This window comes from Catharus ustulatus, chromosome 13, assembly GCF_009819885.2.
Source record: "Catharus ustulatus isolate bCatUst1 chromosome 13, bCatUst1.pri.v2, whole genome shotgun sequence".
NCBI lineage: Eukaryota > Metazoa > Chordata > Aves > Passeriformes > Turdidae > Catharus > Catharus ustulatus.
The window spans coordinates 10,110,573-10,128,324 of NC_046233.1; the positions used below are offsets into that span (position 1 = coordinate 10,110,573).

At 44.1% G+C, this 17,752-nt stretch overlaps 1 protein-coding gene across 1 annotated transcript in view; it reads left to right on the plus strand.

Annotated features, from left to right (window-relative positions):
• Nucleotides 1–839: 839 nt before the first annotated feature.
• GRIP2 (glutamate receptor interacting protein 2) overlaps nucleotides 840–17,752 on the plus strand; it is a 256,936-nt gene continuing 240,023 nt past the window's right edge. Inside the window, exon 1 of the mRNA XM_033071229.1 lies at nucleotides 840–957. Within this exon, the coding sequence (XP_032927120.1) occupies nucleotides 903–957 (55 nt within the window). The 5' untranslated portion in view covers nucleotides 840–902. The remainder of the gene's footprint in view (nucleotides 958–17,752) is intronic.

The window sequence follows — 17,752 nt, forward strand, 5'->3', positions numbered from 1 at the left end:
TAGCAGATGTTGCACATAATATAATAACTCTCACAAAGGGAGGCAGGATGAGACCTACCAGATAGCAAATAAAAGAAAAGGCCTCATGAAGAACAAAAAAAGCTGCTAGTGATTGCAGAGATATGTTGCCCCCAGGAAATTAAAAACATGAATGCCCTGGCATATGCAATAAGAATCTCCTTTGTGTCCATGTAAAAGTGCTGAAACCTCTGGACTACTAAGATATTGAAAAGATGCTTTTAAGTCTTCCCCATACACTTCAGCTGTTTGCAAGTGGTAGTGAAGAAAATGAAGTAGATCAGCCTGGCTGCCGTGCAACTTTATTTAGCAGAGAACCCAACTTCAGGATAAACACACGCGTCAATGCACGCACCTGTGCGGGGCTGCCAGGCAGCTGCCGCTCGGTGAAGGGAAGAGGCGCCAGGCTACAGCTGTAAGGATAATGTAGAACGGGAACTGTGTGCTCTCCGTATCTTTCCTGGGTATTTATCTATCCAACGTCAGCCGGAGCTTTGGGACCCGCAGGACGCCGGTGTGGGTCGGAACCCGGCGCCTGTTTGCAGGCGGCGCCCATCCTACCTACACAGACCCCCCCACGGGGGAAAAACATCCAACATATCCATATTGACACAATTTCTGTCCCCCCCTTCCCCGAGTTTGCCGTCCCCGCCCTCCGCGGCGGGGGGAGCGCACCTGCGCGGCGGGCGGCCCGGGGCTGTGCGCAGGCGGGGGCGGGCAGCGCTCCCCCGCCCGGCCCCGGCCCCGCCGCCGCATGCACCGCCCGGCCATAAAGCGCCGGGGAGCCCGGCCGCGCTCGGCAGCGCCCGCCGCTCCCGCCGGCCCCCCCGGGCCCCTCCGGCCGTGCTGCTGCCCCGGGGGGCGGCACTGCTGCCCCTGCCGCGATGCCGGGCTGGAGGAAGAGCCTCGCCCTGTGCCTGCAGCGGATGCAAGAGGATGGTGAGCGCGGCGGGGGGAAAGGAGAGATGGAGGTGCTCGGAATTACCCTCCGCATCCCCTTTTTTGTTACTCTTTGGGGTGGTGGTGATGGTGATGCGTATCCCTCTGGGAGGGGGACAGTCCTCTGCTGGCATGGAGCTCCGCGGATGAAGGGACTGGAGGGGGGATGCTCTTCGTGCCGATAAACTTTGCCGCATCTAATCTTCCCTTCCATCCAAGGGTTTGCTTGGTTTCTGCTTTTATTTTTCTGTTTTTCTTTTTTTTTTTTTTTTTTCTTCAAGTGGTGGGGGCAAACCTGAGCCCGAGGTGGCCGCGCGGTCCTTTTTGGGTATTTAGAGGGGCTTGCGGTATCGGAGCTCCAACTTTCTAAAGCTATTGGCGATGCTGGTTTCAGCTGGTAATTTTCCCCGGTGCCAACTACACCTGGGGAATAAAGGGTTTACAAATTGCACGCAGGACGTGTCACGGTAGTCTGATTCCTATTGTGCCGCTTACTGTTGCTCACAGTGACTGTGAATTATTTTGTTTACATGCTCAAGAGTGTGATGTTAAATAAATGCTGGACCTGCGGCTCATAAAAGTCGTGAGAAGACATCCACAAGGTGGCACAGCGTAAGGCAGGTTTAAACATTGCACTTCGGCTCCTGCCTTTGTAGATGAACAAGGATGAGAGTGGTGGGGAAAGTTTGTCTCTGAAATGAAGTGCGTTTCTCCTGTGCTCTCATGGGACTCAGGTGTAGGAGCTGAGCCGGGATTGGCAGAAACAAGCAGGAATGTGTGTTTTATGAAACTCTGCTGCTTTGCTGCAAAGTAGCTAACGGCAGGCTTTTCCTTTGGACCCCTTCCCAGATTACCTCTCTAGACTGTTCTAGTCTGTAAACAGATTTAACAAATATATGAAGTGGCACTGTTGCAGCATTTTGTGTGAGTAATGCAAGAATTGTGGCATTCTCTGAATCTGCTGGTTAATAAGCACAGAGACAAATTGTGCTTATAGATCCGCTGCCAGGTGTTAGGACAGAGTCATTAAGCTGCTGTGCCTTTCTGATGCTGATTCCTGGGTCCCACTGCTTTGGGAGAACACTGTCTACTTCTGCTGCTGGATTGCCCTATGACCATGGCTTCCCCTGGGAGCCACCATCCACCCGAGATAGAGCTGTTAAAAATCTTGTCCTGTAGAAGAGTGAATCACTCCCCTGCTCAACACACCGAGACCTGTTGGCATGAATTCAGCCCTGATATGGTGCAGTGCTTTGTAACGCTGCCTTGCTGCAGTTGGCATGGATGCTTTTGCACCATTGGATCAGGGTGTCTTTGGGAGCCTTATTAGACATTCACAGCAGGGACCTGTCTGTGTACAGCTGTCCTGGGTTAACATTTGCTGGGTTACTTCCTCTGTGACTTCATACATGCATGTACTGGCTCTTGTCTTTAGCTCTATGTAATGCCTTTCCTCCTCATCCCTCTTCCCTCTGACTTCAGTCCCAGCACTGCAGTGAGTCTGTGGCTGGTGTGCATCCCTCTGAGTACATCGCATTTATTTCCGTGGGTGGTTCAAAGAGTAATCAGTCTTAGGAAGGTGCCATTTAATTGCAGAATGGCTTATCTGGATGGATAATCTTGCAGGCTTGAGCTGATATGCTTTGTAGAGAAAGATGAGCTGAGCTTGGAGGAAGCTTCTTTCCCTTTTCCACAAGGCAACTAGTTTGATGTTTGTGTTATAGCATATAATTCTGCAGGGGCAGCAGAGGAACTGTTTGGTAATGTTTTTTGTAGCACTGCAGTGTTAACAGGTATGTTAGGGAAGGTTTTGCATCATGATGTGTCCTTGTCTGTGGTAGGAGGATTGGAACTAGACGTTCTTAAAGGTTCCTTCCAATCTTTAACAACACTGCAAGAAATGTCTGCACTGTTCAGGTTTTGATTTTTGCAAACTGACCTCCTACCAGTATATGAAGAAATAGTGACTTCTGTTGTTCTTTATTCAGAGCAAGTTATGTCTGCCTTGTTGGTATCTCTATGCCTATGCAGCTGTTATAGGTTTTGGGGTTTTTTATGCCCAAGCTGGGAGCTTTCCCCCCAGACATGTGTACATACTCTGGCCCATCAATTTGTTTGCTTCTTCTGAGGACCACAGTGCTTAAGCTTCCAGAGGAAATGTCCAGGTGTTCAGCAGGAGCACAGTCGTAATCAGAAGAATGGTATATTTTGGTTACTGAATATTAATGTGATGAGCACCACTTGCAATTTGCAGCCATCCAGAGATGGATTGGAAGCTTCGTTAATCACAGTTGGTAGCAAAGGTCAGCCATGGTAAGTCGCACAGGGAAATGAAGACATACACAAACTGTGCTGAAGTATGATTACTATTTCAAAATACTATCCATAGTGAGTCTCTTCATTCGTGTTTTGCCTTAAAATTTGTCTCCTGGAAGATGGGAGTGACTTCTGGTGAGTGTGTAGAATGCTCCATTGTATAATGTGTTGGTTTTCTCCACCACAAAGAGATGTGTGCATGGGATGTCCTACTTACTCTGTTTTGTGCCAGGAAAAAAACCCAAAAGAAATTATGTCATTGACTTGAAAATATTTGGTGGACAATATGTTCCCTCCAACCTGCATTGATAACGGACAAGTTACTGCAAAATCATGGGGTTGATCCCCTGCATTACTGTGGGGCTGTCTCAGACCTGTAAAAAGAGGTTAAAGCATGTGGGCTGGCTTTGTGTCCATCACTGTGTGTGCAGAGCTGGGTGGCCAGATCTTGTGTGATCTCTCTCCCTGGTAACTCATCCTCTTTTGAGGCAGTGATGAGAGATAGTTGGCCATGCTAGACCCTTTTCTGTCCCAATTGTCACCCCTCATGTTGCTGTCCTTTATGTGAGGACTGAAGGATTGAATTGCTTTCTTGCTGCTCCGAGGTCTTCAGTAGCCGAATGTAGCAGGAATGTATGTGGGCAGGTGGGAAAGTCTCAGTGTTTTTGGCACATCTCGGTGGATGTGGCAACTGTGTGTCTAGAAAGGATAAACTGTATGTGCAGACTGAGAAGTGGAGATACTTTTATCCAAACTGGTGAAACGGAGATTTAGCTACATGCATAGGACTCGTGTAAAATGGGCCATGGCTGTGGGCAGACACCCTTTGCTTAATCTGAGATGTCTTTCTATTTCTAGGGGGAGGGAATACAGAGTTTGAATGTAAATTTAGGTTGTTGATACAATTCCCCTTCCTCTCCCAGATGGTTTTTCCTGAGCAGAAAATTTAACTTTCACCTTTAAAACTCCAACATGATGCCTTATAAAAATCAAAACCAAACCTTATGAAAGACTGAGGTAATGGGATTATAAAATGTGAAGTGAGTTATCCAACCATTGCTTGAATCATGAGGCAAGTGGAAAGAAGGGGAAGGGGACAGGGACAAGTCAGATTTGCTTTAAAAAGTGCCAGTATAGCAGGGTTTTGTTGCTGCTATTTGCTTCCTTCCCTTGTATACAGCTCCGTGCTTGTTACCTTGGAAACAGCTGTAGGAGCATATAGGGGCATTTTGCTGCTGTGCAGCCGTGGGCAGAGGTGTCCCGTGGTGCATGGAAAGGAAAATCTTTCATGGTGCAGGTTAATTTGCAGGATGAGGGCAACAAAGTAAAAACCCCTTGCAAGAGCTCCTTTCCTTGGCTGCCCTGTCTTGCTGCAGGTACAGTGTGGCAGGAGCGTGACCCTGGGGAAAACTTAGCAGGGGAGTGGATTTTCATGGTTTTAGCAGAGCTATTTAAGTATTTATAATAGGAAGGTAAAAATATCTCAACAGTCTGTTTTGAGGAGGCTTATAACATCTGGGCTATGGACATCAGGTTTTTATTCAGGCCTCAGAAAACAATGTACTGGAATGTTTTGCTCAGTAGCTCTGAAATGATGTCCATGACTAGAAGTGGGTTTCATCTTTACTTATTCACGTACATCAGGGAGAAACATCCCACTAAGATGGAAATTTGCTGGGTTTGCATGATTTGCAGAAAATTAGATCTTTCAGTGGGTTCCATGTTACTTGTGATATGCATGTGATGTGTAGAATAACTAAAATAGAACAACTGCTGAAAGTAATGTGAATTGTCTTTTGTTTACTTACTGAAAAATATTTTGATCTTGAAAATGGTATGGTGTGCATAACTTTAAATCAGTTGAACTATTCTGCTGTTTAAAATATACCGTTTTTTCTTGTGCTTGCCACATCAGAAATAATGCAGTCATTTGGAAAGGTTTTTTGTTTTTTATCAAGTTGTCTTAGGACCATCTTTCAGTGCCAGGTTGTCTGTTCCATTTTAATGCATTGCTTTGTGGAGCCCTTTTGTCCAAACCTACAATGACATGATCTATTGTACTGGCACTTAATTTTCAGTAAAGAAATTCAGCTGTGTTGCTGTCACTTAAGTAGTGTGCAGTTGAAATGTTACAGCTGAATTGCTGCTACATCTGTCCACTGTATGTCGTCTATTAATGTATTTCTGCATGTGATACTCTTGCTTTACAATGTGTCCAAGCTTTATCAGAGATGAGGACTTGCTCACACAGAGCTCAGGAACTTATGGGCTGCTGTTTGTTGGCAGTACTCATTATACAGGCCACTGCTTTTAAACAAAATGTAAAAATAGAGGTTCTGACCCTCCAATGAAGTGTGGTGGGGATTAGATTGCATGAAGGCTGTGGTGTAGTGCTTAAGGGATAATGCTCACTTACCAACCTGATGGAACAGCCAGAGCAAATCCTGCTAGACTTTGATGGTTTTTTTTTTTTCTCATTAATATGTTGATAGGGATTTGGCACCCATTGAGTGAGTAATAACTACACCCAAGCACTGTGCTCGCTGCTCCCCTCCGTGCTGGCTGTCACACTGGTCTGAGTTTGGGCTGCTGCTTTTGATCCTGTACTTCAGCAGTCAGCAAACTTACCTCTGATTGATAAGTCCCACACAACTTCAGGATGAAGCCACAAAGGTTTTATGGAGTGACTCCAGAGCCTCGTTGAAATTTGATTAAAGACAGAGATTGATCTTTATTTTGCTTGTTGAAGTGATCTGCCAGATTTTGCAACCTGAATGTTCTCCCATACCTGTAAACTTGGCTTTATGAAATTGTATGGACATTGTGACTTCTGCTCTCTTGTTTGTGTTATTACTCTGTGGGGATGCTTGTGAGAAGTTTTATTAGCAATATTGAGTGATGTTGCCCAGTGCTGACAAAAGCATCAGCTGCAGTAGTTTGGCATGCTTTTCCTTTAGAGCTGCCAAGGTTGGAAAGTGTGGGGAGAAACCTTTCAGGATGCTGAAGACCTTGATGGAAACCATGAATTGTGGTAGCCAGGAAAATTTCAGAGTGAGAAGAATTGCCAGAGATGTCTGGAATCAGGCCATGCTTGATGTTCTCCAAACCTGTTGGTATTTCTGTGGACTCATGCCAAGTGTAGTGGAAAAACACATGGGCCATTTCCAAGAAATGGATATGGTCTTTGAAACTGTTCCAGTCTTGAGCTGTGATTGCAGCTACTGACCCAGAGATCTTCTGATGCTCGGGGTTGCACTGAGAGGAAGATTGCTCTGGTTAAACAAAGATGTGTGGCCAGTCTGAGGTGAATGATTTGCTGTGCCTTTTTGCATTTCTGTTTGTCTCTTCTAAGTGGAACTGCTTAGTGGTAGGCAAAAGAAACTTGTCCACCAGGGCAGGAGCTCTGTGCCAGGTTCTCTTTATATGGTTAAGACTGTGTAGGCCTTCCTACAAGTGTCATACTTCAGTGACTGTTTTGTTAATTATTAGACTTCATTATAATGGAATAAAAGTCTTTATTTTGAAAACTAAGTGAATTTAGAGGTATGAATATAGTAGAATAATTGTAAGGGTAGAGCTCTATTGAAATTAGCTCTTTGTAGACAAACTCCAAGACAGTGAATTGGGCATTTCTGGAGCTCTGCATCACGGAAGTGGAACCATTTCTTTTAAAAGCCAGACCTGACCTTTGACATTCAGAGTAATGATCTGTGTGCAGAAGGCTTAGATTTTCTAGATGACATTTTTCTAGAGGATTTTCCCCCATGATGGTCTCCTTTCCCAGAAAGACCACATCTCATGTTCCAGTGAATGTTTGTGACGATCCCATGTGTATGGGAACTGCTCCTGCATTCATGTCCTATGCCAAAGGCAGTGATATAACTTAAATATCTGTTTGTGTTCCTGAAATGAGTATAGCTACTGTGTACTGACATTAGTGTAACTGGAAGTGGAACATGGGTAGCATTTGATTGAGAAAATAAAACCCATGCTGATGCTCTTTTGGAAATGGGAGCATCTCTTTTGCATTGTTTGTCCTGGGTGAACCACACAATGGAATGGAACATTGCCTCTTGGAAGGATCTGCATTTTGTCCAGTTATTCTTGGTCTTGCTGTGTGCTCTATCCAAAGAGAGAAAAATGTAATGAAACTTTAAATTTAAAATCCAAGTAGAATTTTTACTCAGTCTGTTTGTTTTGTCAAAAGAATGAATTACCTTTTTATTTTCTCCAATTTTCCTCCCCCTCTTTGTCTTTGGAAAATAAAAGAATTCAAATAAGTTTGTAAAATGTATTTGTTTTAGCAATTATGGTGATTTCTCTGTTACCGACTCTCCCCCTCATTAATGTTAGATGAACTTGGCATCTGGTAATTACTGGTTTTTACTTTTCAGCCAAGACTATTCTCTGACTTCAGTAAAATTTGCTGATTTCACTGGTAGTGTTGGGAGAGCTTTCTACTGGGAAATTAGTTTAAACATTTTCCTCTGACAGCTTCAGGTATGTGACATCAAGACCACTCTGCATTGAAGGAGGAGGTTATTGTGGTGTTTGAGCTCAAGGAAAGGCAGTGCATTAGGATGGGGCTAGATCCATGGCTTATCTGTGTTAAGTGGAGGTGTCAGTGACCCTGCCAGCTAATCTGCTGTGTCTTGACAAGTAGAAACCTCTTGCTGAGGCCACAAAATAAATTCAATGCTACATTCTTCAAGTTGTCTATGAAGTAACACGATTTTTTGCTTAATGACTTAATTTCCACTGTAAACAAAAGACTACAGTTTTTGTTTTAGCAACTATGTTTAACATTGGCCGCTGCTTTTTGTTGCCAGTCAGGCTTTTCAAAGTATTTATTTGGACTATAGGTGTTGCCTTTTCTTGTACATGTGATACTGTTAGTCATCTTGGTGACACTTCGTTCATCTGTACAAAGAAATAAAGATCCCAGCTCACATTTGAGTATTTCCTCACACAGCCCAAGAGAGAAGCTGCTACTTACATAAAGCCTGAGAGATGTCACTTGGGTCCCATGGGCTGGAGCTGAGATTGGCTGCTGGATTTTTTTTTTTTTTTTTTTGTTTAGTTCTGTCTTTAATTTATAAGAATATTCAAATCTCTTCTCTGTTCTCAAGGCGAAATTGAGTTGAATGCAGAGTCTGTGCACGGAGGACTCCAGTCTTATCTCTGGTCGCAGTTTGATGAGAGCAGTAACCACAGGAGCAGGGTTGTAGACTGTAGAGTTGTGGGTGGAGGGATTGTCCTCATTTGCATCCTCTTGCAGCAGAGGCCTTGAAGATTTAGCAACAAATGAGATGCAAAGAAACAAGGAGAAAAATAAGATAATAAGGCAAACTGTCAGGCAGTGTGACAGTTTTGCAGAAATTAGTGATGCTGAGTTGCTCTCTTCTTACTTGGTACCAATGTGCTTTTCTGGTTCAGTTTTTCTATGTGTTCAGGAAATGATGATGTTTCCAGGAGTAGGAACTCCTCATTAAAGCTATCTTGTGCAGGTCCATAGCTTTTGATTATTGGAAGTCAGGGGAAATTCCCTGAGGCTGTCAAAGTGGGATGAATTTAGTGAAGAGCTGGGAGGATATGTTAGTATTCATAGCAGCTTGTCGCAGGGCTATGTGTTAATCCTGAACAGAGGGCACTGTTGGGAATGAATATTTTGTTTCTAGATTAAATGTTCTTTTGTTTTCTTTCATCTTGAAATAGGAGGCAGTCAATCTCTATACTCTACATGCAGTCACATCTGTAAAAACAACCTCACAAACTTCCCTTTTGAGGTTAGGGGCAGGTAGGTCTGTGTGAGGTGGGATTGTGCTGTCCCAGTCTTCTTCCCCTTGGGACTATCATCTTTTCAACCTTCTTCCATCTCTGGTTCTCCCTTTCAAGTTGTGGAGGCTCCTTCTCAGCTGGAAGGTAGCTGCAGGTAAAATACTCGGGCTCTGTCCCTACAGGGAGCTGAGCCTGGTGTGCTGCCTCCAAGTTGTTTCAAACAAAAGCGAAATTCAGACATGCTGCAAATCCCATGGCAGGCATTTAGTTGAGCTATTGATGCTGTGAGCATGCTCCATCACTGGCCATACTTTGCTACTCCAGAATCTTTCACGGACTTTGTGTCCTTTGCATCCTATCCAAACGCCTTGTGCAGTAGCACCTGGTGGCACAAAGTAGCTGCCATGTTCCCCAACGGATCAGGCTGCAGGCCAGCGGTAGCTGCAGCAATTCCTGCGTGGCTGGCAGTCACTGAGTTGGTTGGCATTGGGGATTGAGCCACAGGCCTTTTGGTCCTGTGCCTGTGTTCCTGACTGAGCACAGGGCTTGCAGCAAAATAATTTTATTATTTAGTTTCTCAGAGTGATGGGGTATTTCTCTGTCATTTGAGATTAGTGGGACTGAGGGGTTCTGTGCCACTCTGGGAACTTCTGTGTGCCTCTGCATGTCTTTATGTCTGCAGAACACAGGTAATGACTACACTCTAAAAGGTGGTGATGCCCAGATCAAAACGGATTTGAAAGTGCAGTTATTAAGTGTAACTTCCCTCTGCAGAGTATCTTCATATTCATAATTGCACCAATTGTGCCAAATATTTGAACAAAAATGAGGTAGAAAATGTCCTTCTGGCACAGGGTTGTGAATCTATTGCAGTATAGAGCTGGGCAGAAAAAGTTCTGTTTATGTGGATAAAAATTTCCCTCTACGGTAATGAACTGTGCTGTGAGTTTACCAGCTATCTAATCTAGTTTCCAGCCGTTACACCAAGTGATAATCCTCTAGCAAATTAGGTGCTGTTAGCAGCATTTCTGTCAGCCTGGCTGTGGCTGCACATCTAGGCAACCTGCCTCTGAGGAATTTCAGAATTTGCCCCAGTCAGTCATGCTGCTTCCTTAGCCTCTGGAGGCTACATTTCACATGTAACATAAAGCTGAACTGTCTTGCTTCCTTAATTGTATTTATTCTGCTTTTCTTCCACCCACAACTTGCCAGGGCTGTTTGGCCATGTCTAGAGATGGCTCCTGGGTTGTTTTCTTGGAATATCCATTGTAATTGGCTTTTTGGTATAACCTTTCCTACTTTGAGATAATTCCTTCACTGTTACTGTGCTCATACAGGGACTTGTTACTAAGTGGGTGGGGGGTTAGAAAGCAAAACGTGTGCAAACCAGGCTGGGATGCTGGTTTCTCTGGGGCTTGCTGGCTGTAGGGGGTCCTTGCCCGGGGATGAGCTGTACAGCACCGTGTGCCTTTGGCTCCCAGAGCCGGATTTGCTCTGTGCTGAGCCCTGTGCTGCTGTGGCAGCTGGCCTTCCCCTGCTCTTTGGGGCTGCCCCTTGCCAAGGGTCACATACCGCCTGCAGAGATTCAGTGACAGGCAATACTGCAGCAAATGCCATCCAGTTTCTCCCTGAATAATTGAGAGTGTGGCTTTTGGCCAGGGAGCGCCATCCTCTGCCACCCATCTGCTTCCCTGACTGTTGCTTGGAGCAGCTGCTTGTCTCCAGGGGCTTCTGGGCAGGACAAGGGGGTGCAGATTCCTGACTACCCTTCGTTGTCTCACCACTGACATGCTTAGTGAGCTCTAGGTCCTTGGGATGCCGTTTTTCTGTGTTTCTCTTTTGTGCAAGTTCCTGCCATGATTTTTAATTGCAAGCTGCAATGGTAGTTCTTGGTTTCAATGCTGTGGCGAGCACAGAGGTGGGAGTGAGGGTCAGGGACTGGAGGATGCAGAATGAGGGGGCTTGTTTCACTGTTATCTCCCGCTGCAGCTGTGAGCTTCTTACAGAAATCCAGCTCCAGCCCAACTGGCTGCAGGCTGGGTGTGCTGCTCAGCCGTGTGCAGGGAGAGCAGTGCTGAATTGCTCTGCAGGCAGATCCCTCATGCTCAGGTGTGATGGGCATGCTGGCAAAGCCCCCATGGAGAAGGGGGAGGCCTGTTCAGCACTGTGTAAAGCAGAACCAATGACAAAGCAGCCCTTGCACTGGAGGAGCAGGTGATAATGGCAGCTTCTGCAGTTTCAAAACAGCTGAGGGATTCCCTGTGTATATGACCATGTGCAAGTTTTTTTAATGTGACTCTAACTCTCGAATGAATTCGCTCTAGAGGCTTTTGATAGCCCCTCAGTTTAGTAGGATAATTTGATATTTCTATTAGCTGTGACACTGTACAGTGGGGTAGTCCAGCATTTGACCTGCTGAACTTCAACACGAAGTGAGAGCCAGCAAGACACCCCTAAAGTTATGACAGCTTTTCAAACTCATGTCTGGGCACTGTACTCCACTGCAAACTCCTCCCAGTCCACAGCTTTTCTCATTCAGGTTCTTGCTGCAGCCCAGCAGATTTCCTGTGATGAGTCACTGCTCTGAGCCAGTGTGACAGTCGGTGTGTGACTCTGTCTACCTGTCACCTCCTCAGCCTGCCACTAACCAGCTGGGTGGGTTAGCCACTGGCAAGCTGTTTAACTCATTTTGACACAATGAGTTAGAGTTGAAACAGACCTTATCAGACTATGATTTGTGCTGTGAGTATTGTTGATGGTGTTTTGGAGAATATTATATAAGTAAAGGAGCAGAGGTCCACGAAGAGATTTTTTAAAAATTCATTTCCCTCTTTTTATTCATAAAAATTTGAAGTTGGATGTAAAGCAACAATTTGGGGATGAATAGAGGGAATAGGAAAGCTAATTTATGCAGCTAAGTAAGCAAGAGGATGGAGGTACTGTGCCATGACTGGATGGAGGTATTGGGAAGTGCAACTCTCCTCTAGTGTATAATATTCACACTTCACTGTAAGAGAAGACAGACACAAATCTACCCATCCTCCACAACAACAACAAAAAATCTTTGTGGAGAGGTGATCTCTTTCCAGGAGGTATTTGTTTCTGACCAAAAGAGTAAGTCCATCTTCCTGGCTGACTTTGGTGAACCCAGCACTGGAAGGGACCTCTGGGGTCTCCTTTCCCTGCAAGTGAGATGTTAAAACACCAATCATCCAGGATAATGCTGTTTCAGGAGCTCATTGATTTTTAGCGGAGGGAAGTGAGTTAAAATGATGAGTCACTGACCTGTTCAAAAATGAACAACCTCCTCAGTGCCATTAGGAGCTGGTAATAGATCATCCTGCACAAGAGCTGGTAAAAGGGGATTAAGGGGTCTCCTTGTGCCTGCTGTTGCTCTCCATTGTGTGTGGCTGCTGTTTCACTCAATCGTTTTTTTTATGGGTAAAGAAGCAACACACCTTCTGTATAAAACGCCAACAACTTCTTGTGAGTGTAATTGAAATTTAATCCTCATTAGTCCTGCTGTAATTGTTACAGACAAGGAAAGGGTGTTATGCCCTTGCTGAGGAGATGTGACAGCAGTGGATAGTGCAGTTTGAGCTGGTGTAAAACACTTCTCCCGCTTGAGATCCTCTTCAATGGGGTTATCTGAATTAAAAAGTACGGAATTCACCTGCAGGGTTTCTTGGCGAGCTTGTGCCTGCTCTTTGATCTCCCCCTGCCCAGCCCGAGGAGCTGCTTGCTTGTTCTTTAGGTAGTCACAGGAAGTGTGGAGAACTGAGGTCTGGACTGCCTTGTAAAACACTCTGGGATTCACCTTTGAGAGGTGATGAACAAAGTGTAAAATTTAAATTTTAAATTGGAATAATACTGTAATGTAATACTATTTTTTGTTGCCTTCTAGACCAACATTGAGCCCACGGTTACTTGCTCTCTCACTGTTTAAATGCCAGGCCCCACTTGATCACTTCTTTCTTATCTCTGGTACCTGCACAGGGCTTTGGTTTATTAAGTGGAAGTCTGATGCTGAAAATACTTCTGTTTTGTGCCAAGTCTTGACTTTGGGAGTTCAGTCAGTGTTGTATGCAGATTTGATCAATAAAGCTGCTAGTGATGTACTTTGCTATTAAGTCTTAGTCCATTGATTTAAGGAGTTACCAGGAACTAGGGGAATAACATGGTTAATTAAGTTAATTGGATTGTAAGGTCCACAGGGACTGTGTTTCCTTTGTATTCTCTGAAGCACCTTGGACACTTCTGATCACTATAAAATAATGATTTTTCTCTTCAGGTGCTGGCAGTTTGAACTATTTAGTTGCTTTAAAACTACATGCATTTCAAGCCAATGAATTTCACCATGGAGTTATGGCTTTGTAGCCTTTGGCTTTAGAGGTCCAGGTAAAAATGGAGAAGTAGACTTTTAATAGGATTTAGCTAAATAGTCCCAAGGAATCTGGATCTTTGTATTTGTTTTGCAAGATGTCTTGTGAAGTTGTTACCCATGCTCTTAGCAAAAACCCTTTGGGGCAACTTCTAGTGTGTTTGTGTTTTATATCTTGGCCTTACAGCTAATTCTAATTATAGTCTTCTTGCTGTCCAGTAAGATATATGAAGAAATAATACATCAAGTTCTAGATAGATCTATTCTGTAGCATCCATTTTTCAGGAAAGTAAACAGATCTCCCCCTGTCTTAAATAGAAATTTATTCTGGGTTCATGAAGTCTTGCACAGAGGTATTCTTCAGCAGAAGAATTATTTCATTTCAATTTTATTTCATCAAATTTATAGCTTCTCTTCTTCTCTAAGGGAATTGGAGACTTAAACCTTCCATTATAGGTCTGTAATTTATGTTTTCAACACTCAATGATTGTTATCTCTCAGTGTTTTTATGAAGCTCTGTGGTGGAGGTGCTCAGATAAGGTTGTATATTAAGTATTGGCCAATTTGCTAGGAGCAAAACTGGGATTATAAATTACTGGAAACATTTTCAGTCAGCATGAGCTGGTTCTTGTGTTAATGTCTTTAACTTCCTTTGAAGAATTAGGGAAGATGAGCTGTAGAAAGACAGCCTGGATGAAGCTATTATGTGATAACTGGAAAACTGTACTTGTCTTACTTGGACAGTCATGCATTGTCACTATGCACAAACGGATTGAGTGAGACTCCCCTGGCATCTTTTGAGGGTCTGGTAAAAGTCAACCCTTATTTTAATAACCTCCTGAAGATAAAGAGAACATGCTCATTGAATTTTTAAGATGGCAGAAAGTCTAAAGGTGTCACAAAAACACTTGTGAGGAAAGCATGGGCTTGATCTCTTGAGACATCATCAGGAAAATTCTTCGATTTCCATGACTTTATAGGAATAACAAGGTATGGAGGATACATGAGGGCTGCATTTCTTGTATAAATCAGAACTTCTTTTACTCAGAAAAAAGAGGTATAAAGGGAGAAAGCACTTCTGTGCTGCTTGGCAATGCAGCCATCAAGAGAAGAAAGTTGGTTAAATTGGATTTACTTAGTAATTTGTTTTGGAACTGTACTTATCCTTTAATGGTTTAAATTTAGACCTGAGCTTTCTGTGCCACCCTTTTTTGGGATGTTCTGTGATTATTTGCCATGTTTACAGTTGCACAAGAACCAAGTACTCATCTGAATCTGGAATTTAAACACTTGGCTTTGGTGTGTTTTGGTTTGTTTCTCCCCCACCCCCAAAAAAAGCTTAACGCATTTTAAAATAGGACATATCCCCAAATCCAGTTGTGAGAGCAACTTATTTTTCTTCTTTGCTTGACTGTCACTTTTCTTACTCTTATTTTTCAAAGTGAAACAAAATGTCATGCAAAATTCTATTTCCATAATGCTACCTGTGATGATATAAATATAAATGAGCCACTTCCCCTCTTGCCTCTTCTACTTGTCTTGTCAGGAAAACATTTAATCCTAACTCACCCAATTTATGAGAACTATTCTGCTGCATATTGGTATGAAGCTGTCTGTTAAAATTAATTTTGATGTGAGAAGTTTGGCTTTCAGTACCTTTTTTTGTTACTAAATAGAAAGCAAAGATTTTGTGTGGCTTTTCTTTTTCCTTGGAGGAAAAAAAATCTTTCTTAACAAAAATACCTTCCTTGTAAAAGTGCCAACACGGTTTTTCCAGGAGGAATTGGTGTATGTGGTTGGTACAAAATCAGAGGTACTGAAGAAATTCCTGCCCTGATAGTAACTGAACTATGGGAGGACAGCTTCTCTGATACATCTGAGTGCTGCATGGTTTGAAGGAGGAATTGATGTTATGTGTTTGTGGTTATTTGTATGGTTGGGTTTCTTTCCCTATATGTGGATGTGTGTTTTAAAATCTTGCCTGCAGACATCTGTGTTTGCAGAAAGCAGCTGTCACTTGAATAAAAGACTGTTTCCTTGTCTGCTGTGCCTGATGTAGGAGTAATCTTACTGTCACCAGTGCCAAATTTACTGGCAGCAGTGTGATTGGATGGAGGCCAGTGAAGGTGCAAGCAGTGCAGTGTACCTTGCTCTCTTTTGTGTGGTCATCCCTGTGGACAGGAGGAGCAGGAGACAGCAGGGTGCTGGTGTGGATCTGCCAGGTATTTCTGTGAATGCCTCTCCAGCTTCTCCCCTGTCCTGCTTTCCCATTCTGCAGGATTATTTGTGCTGCTACAAGAAGGTCATAAAATAAGCTAGGGGTGTCTGCTTTATCAGCTCTTCCCAATGTTAGTAAAATCCCCTTTCTCTTTAATTTTCAGTGGCTCATTGTTACAGGCTCTCAAATTAGTTTAGAGAGCTTTTGGTATGTGTGGAGCTGAAGCAGGGCAGGGGAAGCAATGCTCCTGGAGGGGAGGGTGAGGGCTTGCCCAGGGTTCCTCTGTGCACATGGTGTTTCCACATCTCTAAACCCCCCTGGAATACAAATCTCTATGGTATGGAAAATGGAACTTTTAGAGAAGTCTTCTGGTGAAAATATTTTAGATCCTTAAAAATTGCGTTACTTAGGCTGTAGCCTTGTATTTACATGTGGAGCTGAACAGATCTGCTCCTTCTTCCCAGCCTACTGAGTCTTCTGGGAGGCTGCTGCTTTTCCCTCTCTCAATAACTGATAGTGGGGGATATATATAAAATTATACATAATGGTCACTTTAAAGCACTTCTGTGAGCAGCATTGGTGTTACCTGCCAGCTTTTCTCAGTGCTGCTGTGGGCACTGCATTATCTGAGTGAGTACTGCCGGATTTCAGATGAAATCCTGACTCTTCTCTCTGCCAAAAGTGATGGCTGATATCACCATCCTTATCCCAGGGGACACAACAAGCATAAATGTATCTCTGTTTTAACCACCTATACCCCGGAGTACCATTGCTACTACAGATACTCTGCAGGCAGCTGCTGTTCAAATGGCAGCATGGTCATGGGCTGAGATGTCCTGAGTCCCTCTAGCCTGCAGGAGGAGTTGTCACCAAAAAACTAACAACGGAATTCCAGAGTGACAGTGCTTACTTGAGTGTTGCAAGTATTCGTGTGAGAGAGATAAATATCAGTGCTGGAGAAGAGACCACAGCAAGATGAGCAGGAATACTGGTGCTGATCTTCTTGGCCAGGACCAGAAGCTGCACTAGGCAAAATGCCATTGTCAGTGAGCAATGAGGGAAATCCCAAGAAATCTGGAGGAGGAATGCTGAAGTGCTTCTGGAGGAGAAAGATTGGCAGGTGGACTTAAGGGCAATGCACTTGTAAGAGCTCCTGAGCAGAGTGAAACTCCCATGCTGAACCTGGTGGAGGGATGTGAGGTCAGGTAGGCACCTTTGTTCTGGGAATCCCTGAGTCCCCTTACCTCCATCCTGAACACCTGCAGCAGGGAGCCTCTGGGAGCCATCGTCCTACATTACCTGTATGTGTAGGCTGTTTCAGTAAAAGCTCCAGAAATCCATAAAAAACAAACAAAAAAACAAACCCAAGAAAAAAGGGAATAGTAAAGCACCTTCAAACTGTTCCAAGTGCTGCCTCTGCAGTGGATACAGTTTCCAGCAGCACAAATCACTGCATTGCAAAAAGCAAAGCAAGCAGGGGAGCACCTGAGTACTGAAATAAACTCTGAAATCCAAAATAAATCCTTGCAAGCAGCTCAGCAACAGATCACTTAGTTGTCAGGTTGGTGATGTTAAGTTTGTTTATTTTTTGGGGGAAAGGAATGAAACAAGATTAAGCATTAAAAACCTTGAAGCAGACATTCCCCGCTATGAGAGCTGTTTTGCAGTTTTGCAACTACTTGAGTCTGGTAGGAAGATTTTGGTGTAAGAGGGGAATACAAACAGTTTGGGGCTGTTTGAATTGGCTGCGAGACTGAGCAGTACAATGTGTCTCTCTTGATGTGGAGCTGCAAACAGTTCTTGGGGCTTTTGTCCCTTTTATGCCCTGGTACCACCTTGGTCCCATCTTCCAGTGGGTGTTTCAGTCCTCCCTGTCCACAGTCTCATCTAACCCATCACAGGAGCATTTAACATCTCCGAGCTCAGTACCAGAGCACAGCAGCCCACACTGAATGGATCGAGCCTTTGCTGTCCAGAGCCACTGTGACTCAAGACAGCTGCCAGCCAGACTGTCTCACTGATCTGCCTGTGCACTCACTCAAGGTATTTGGCAGGTCCCAGTGGACTCACCTATCTTCTGCTCTTGGCATGGTGATGCTGGA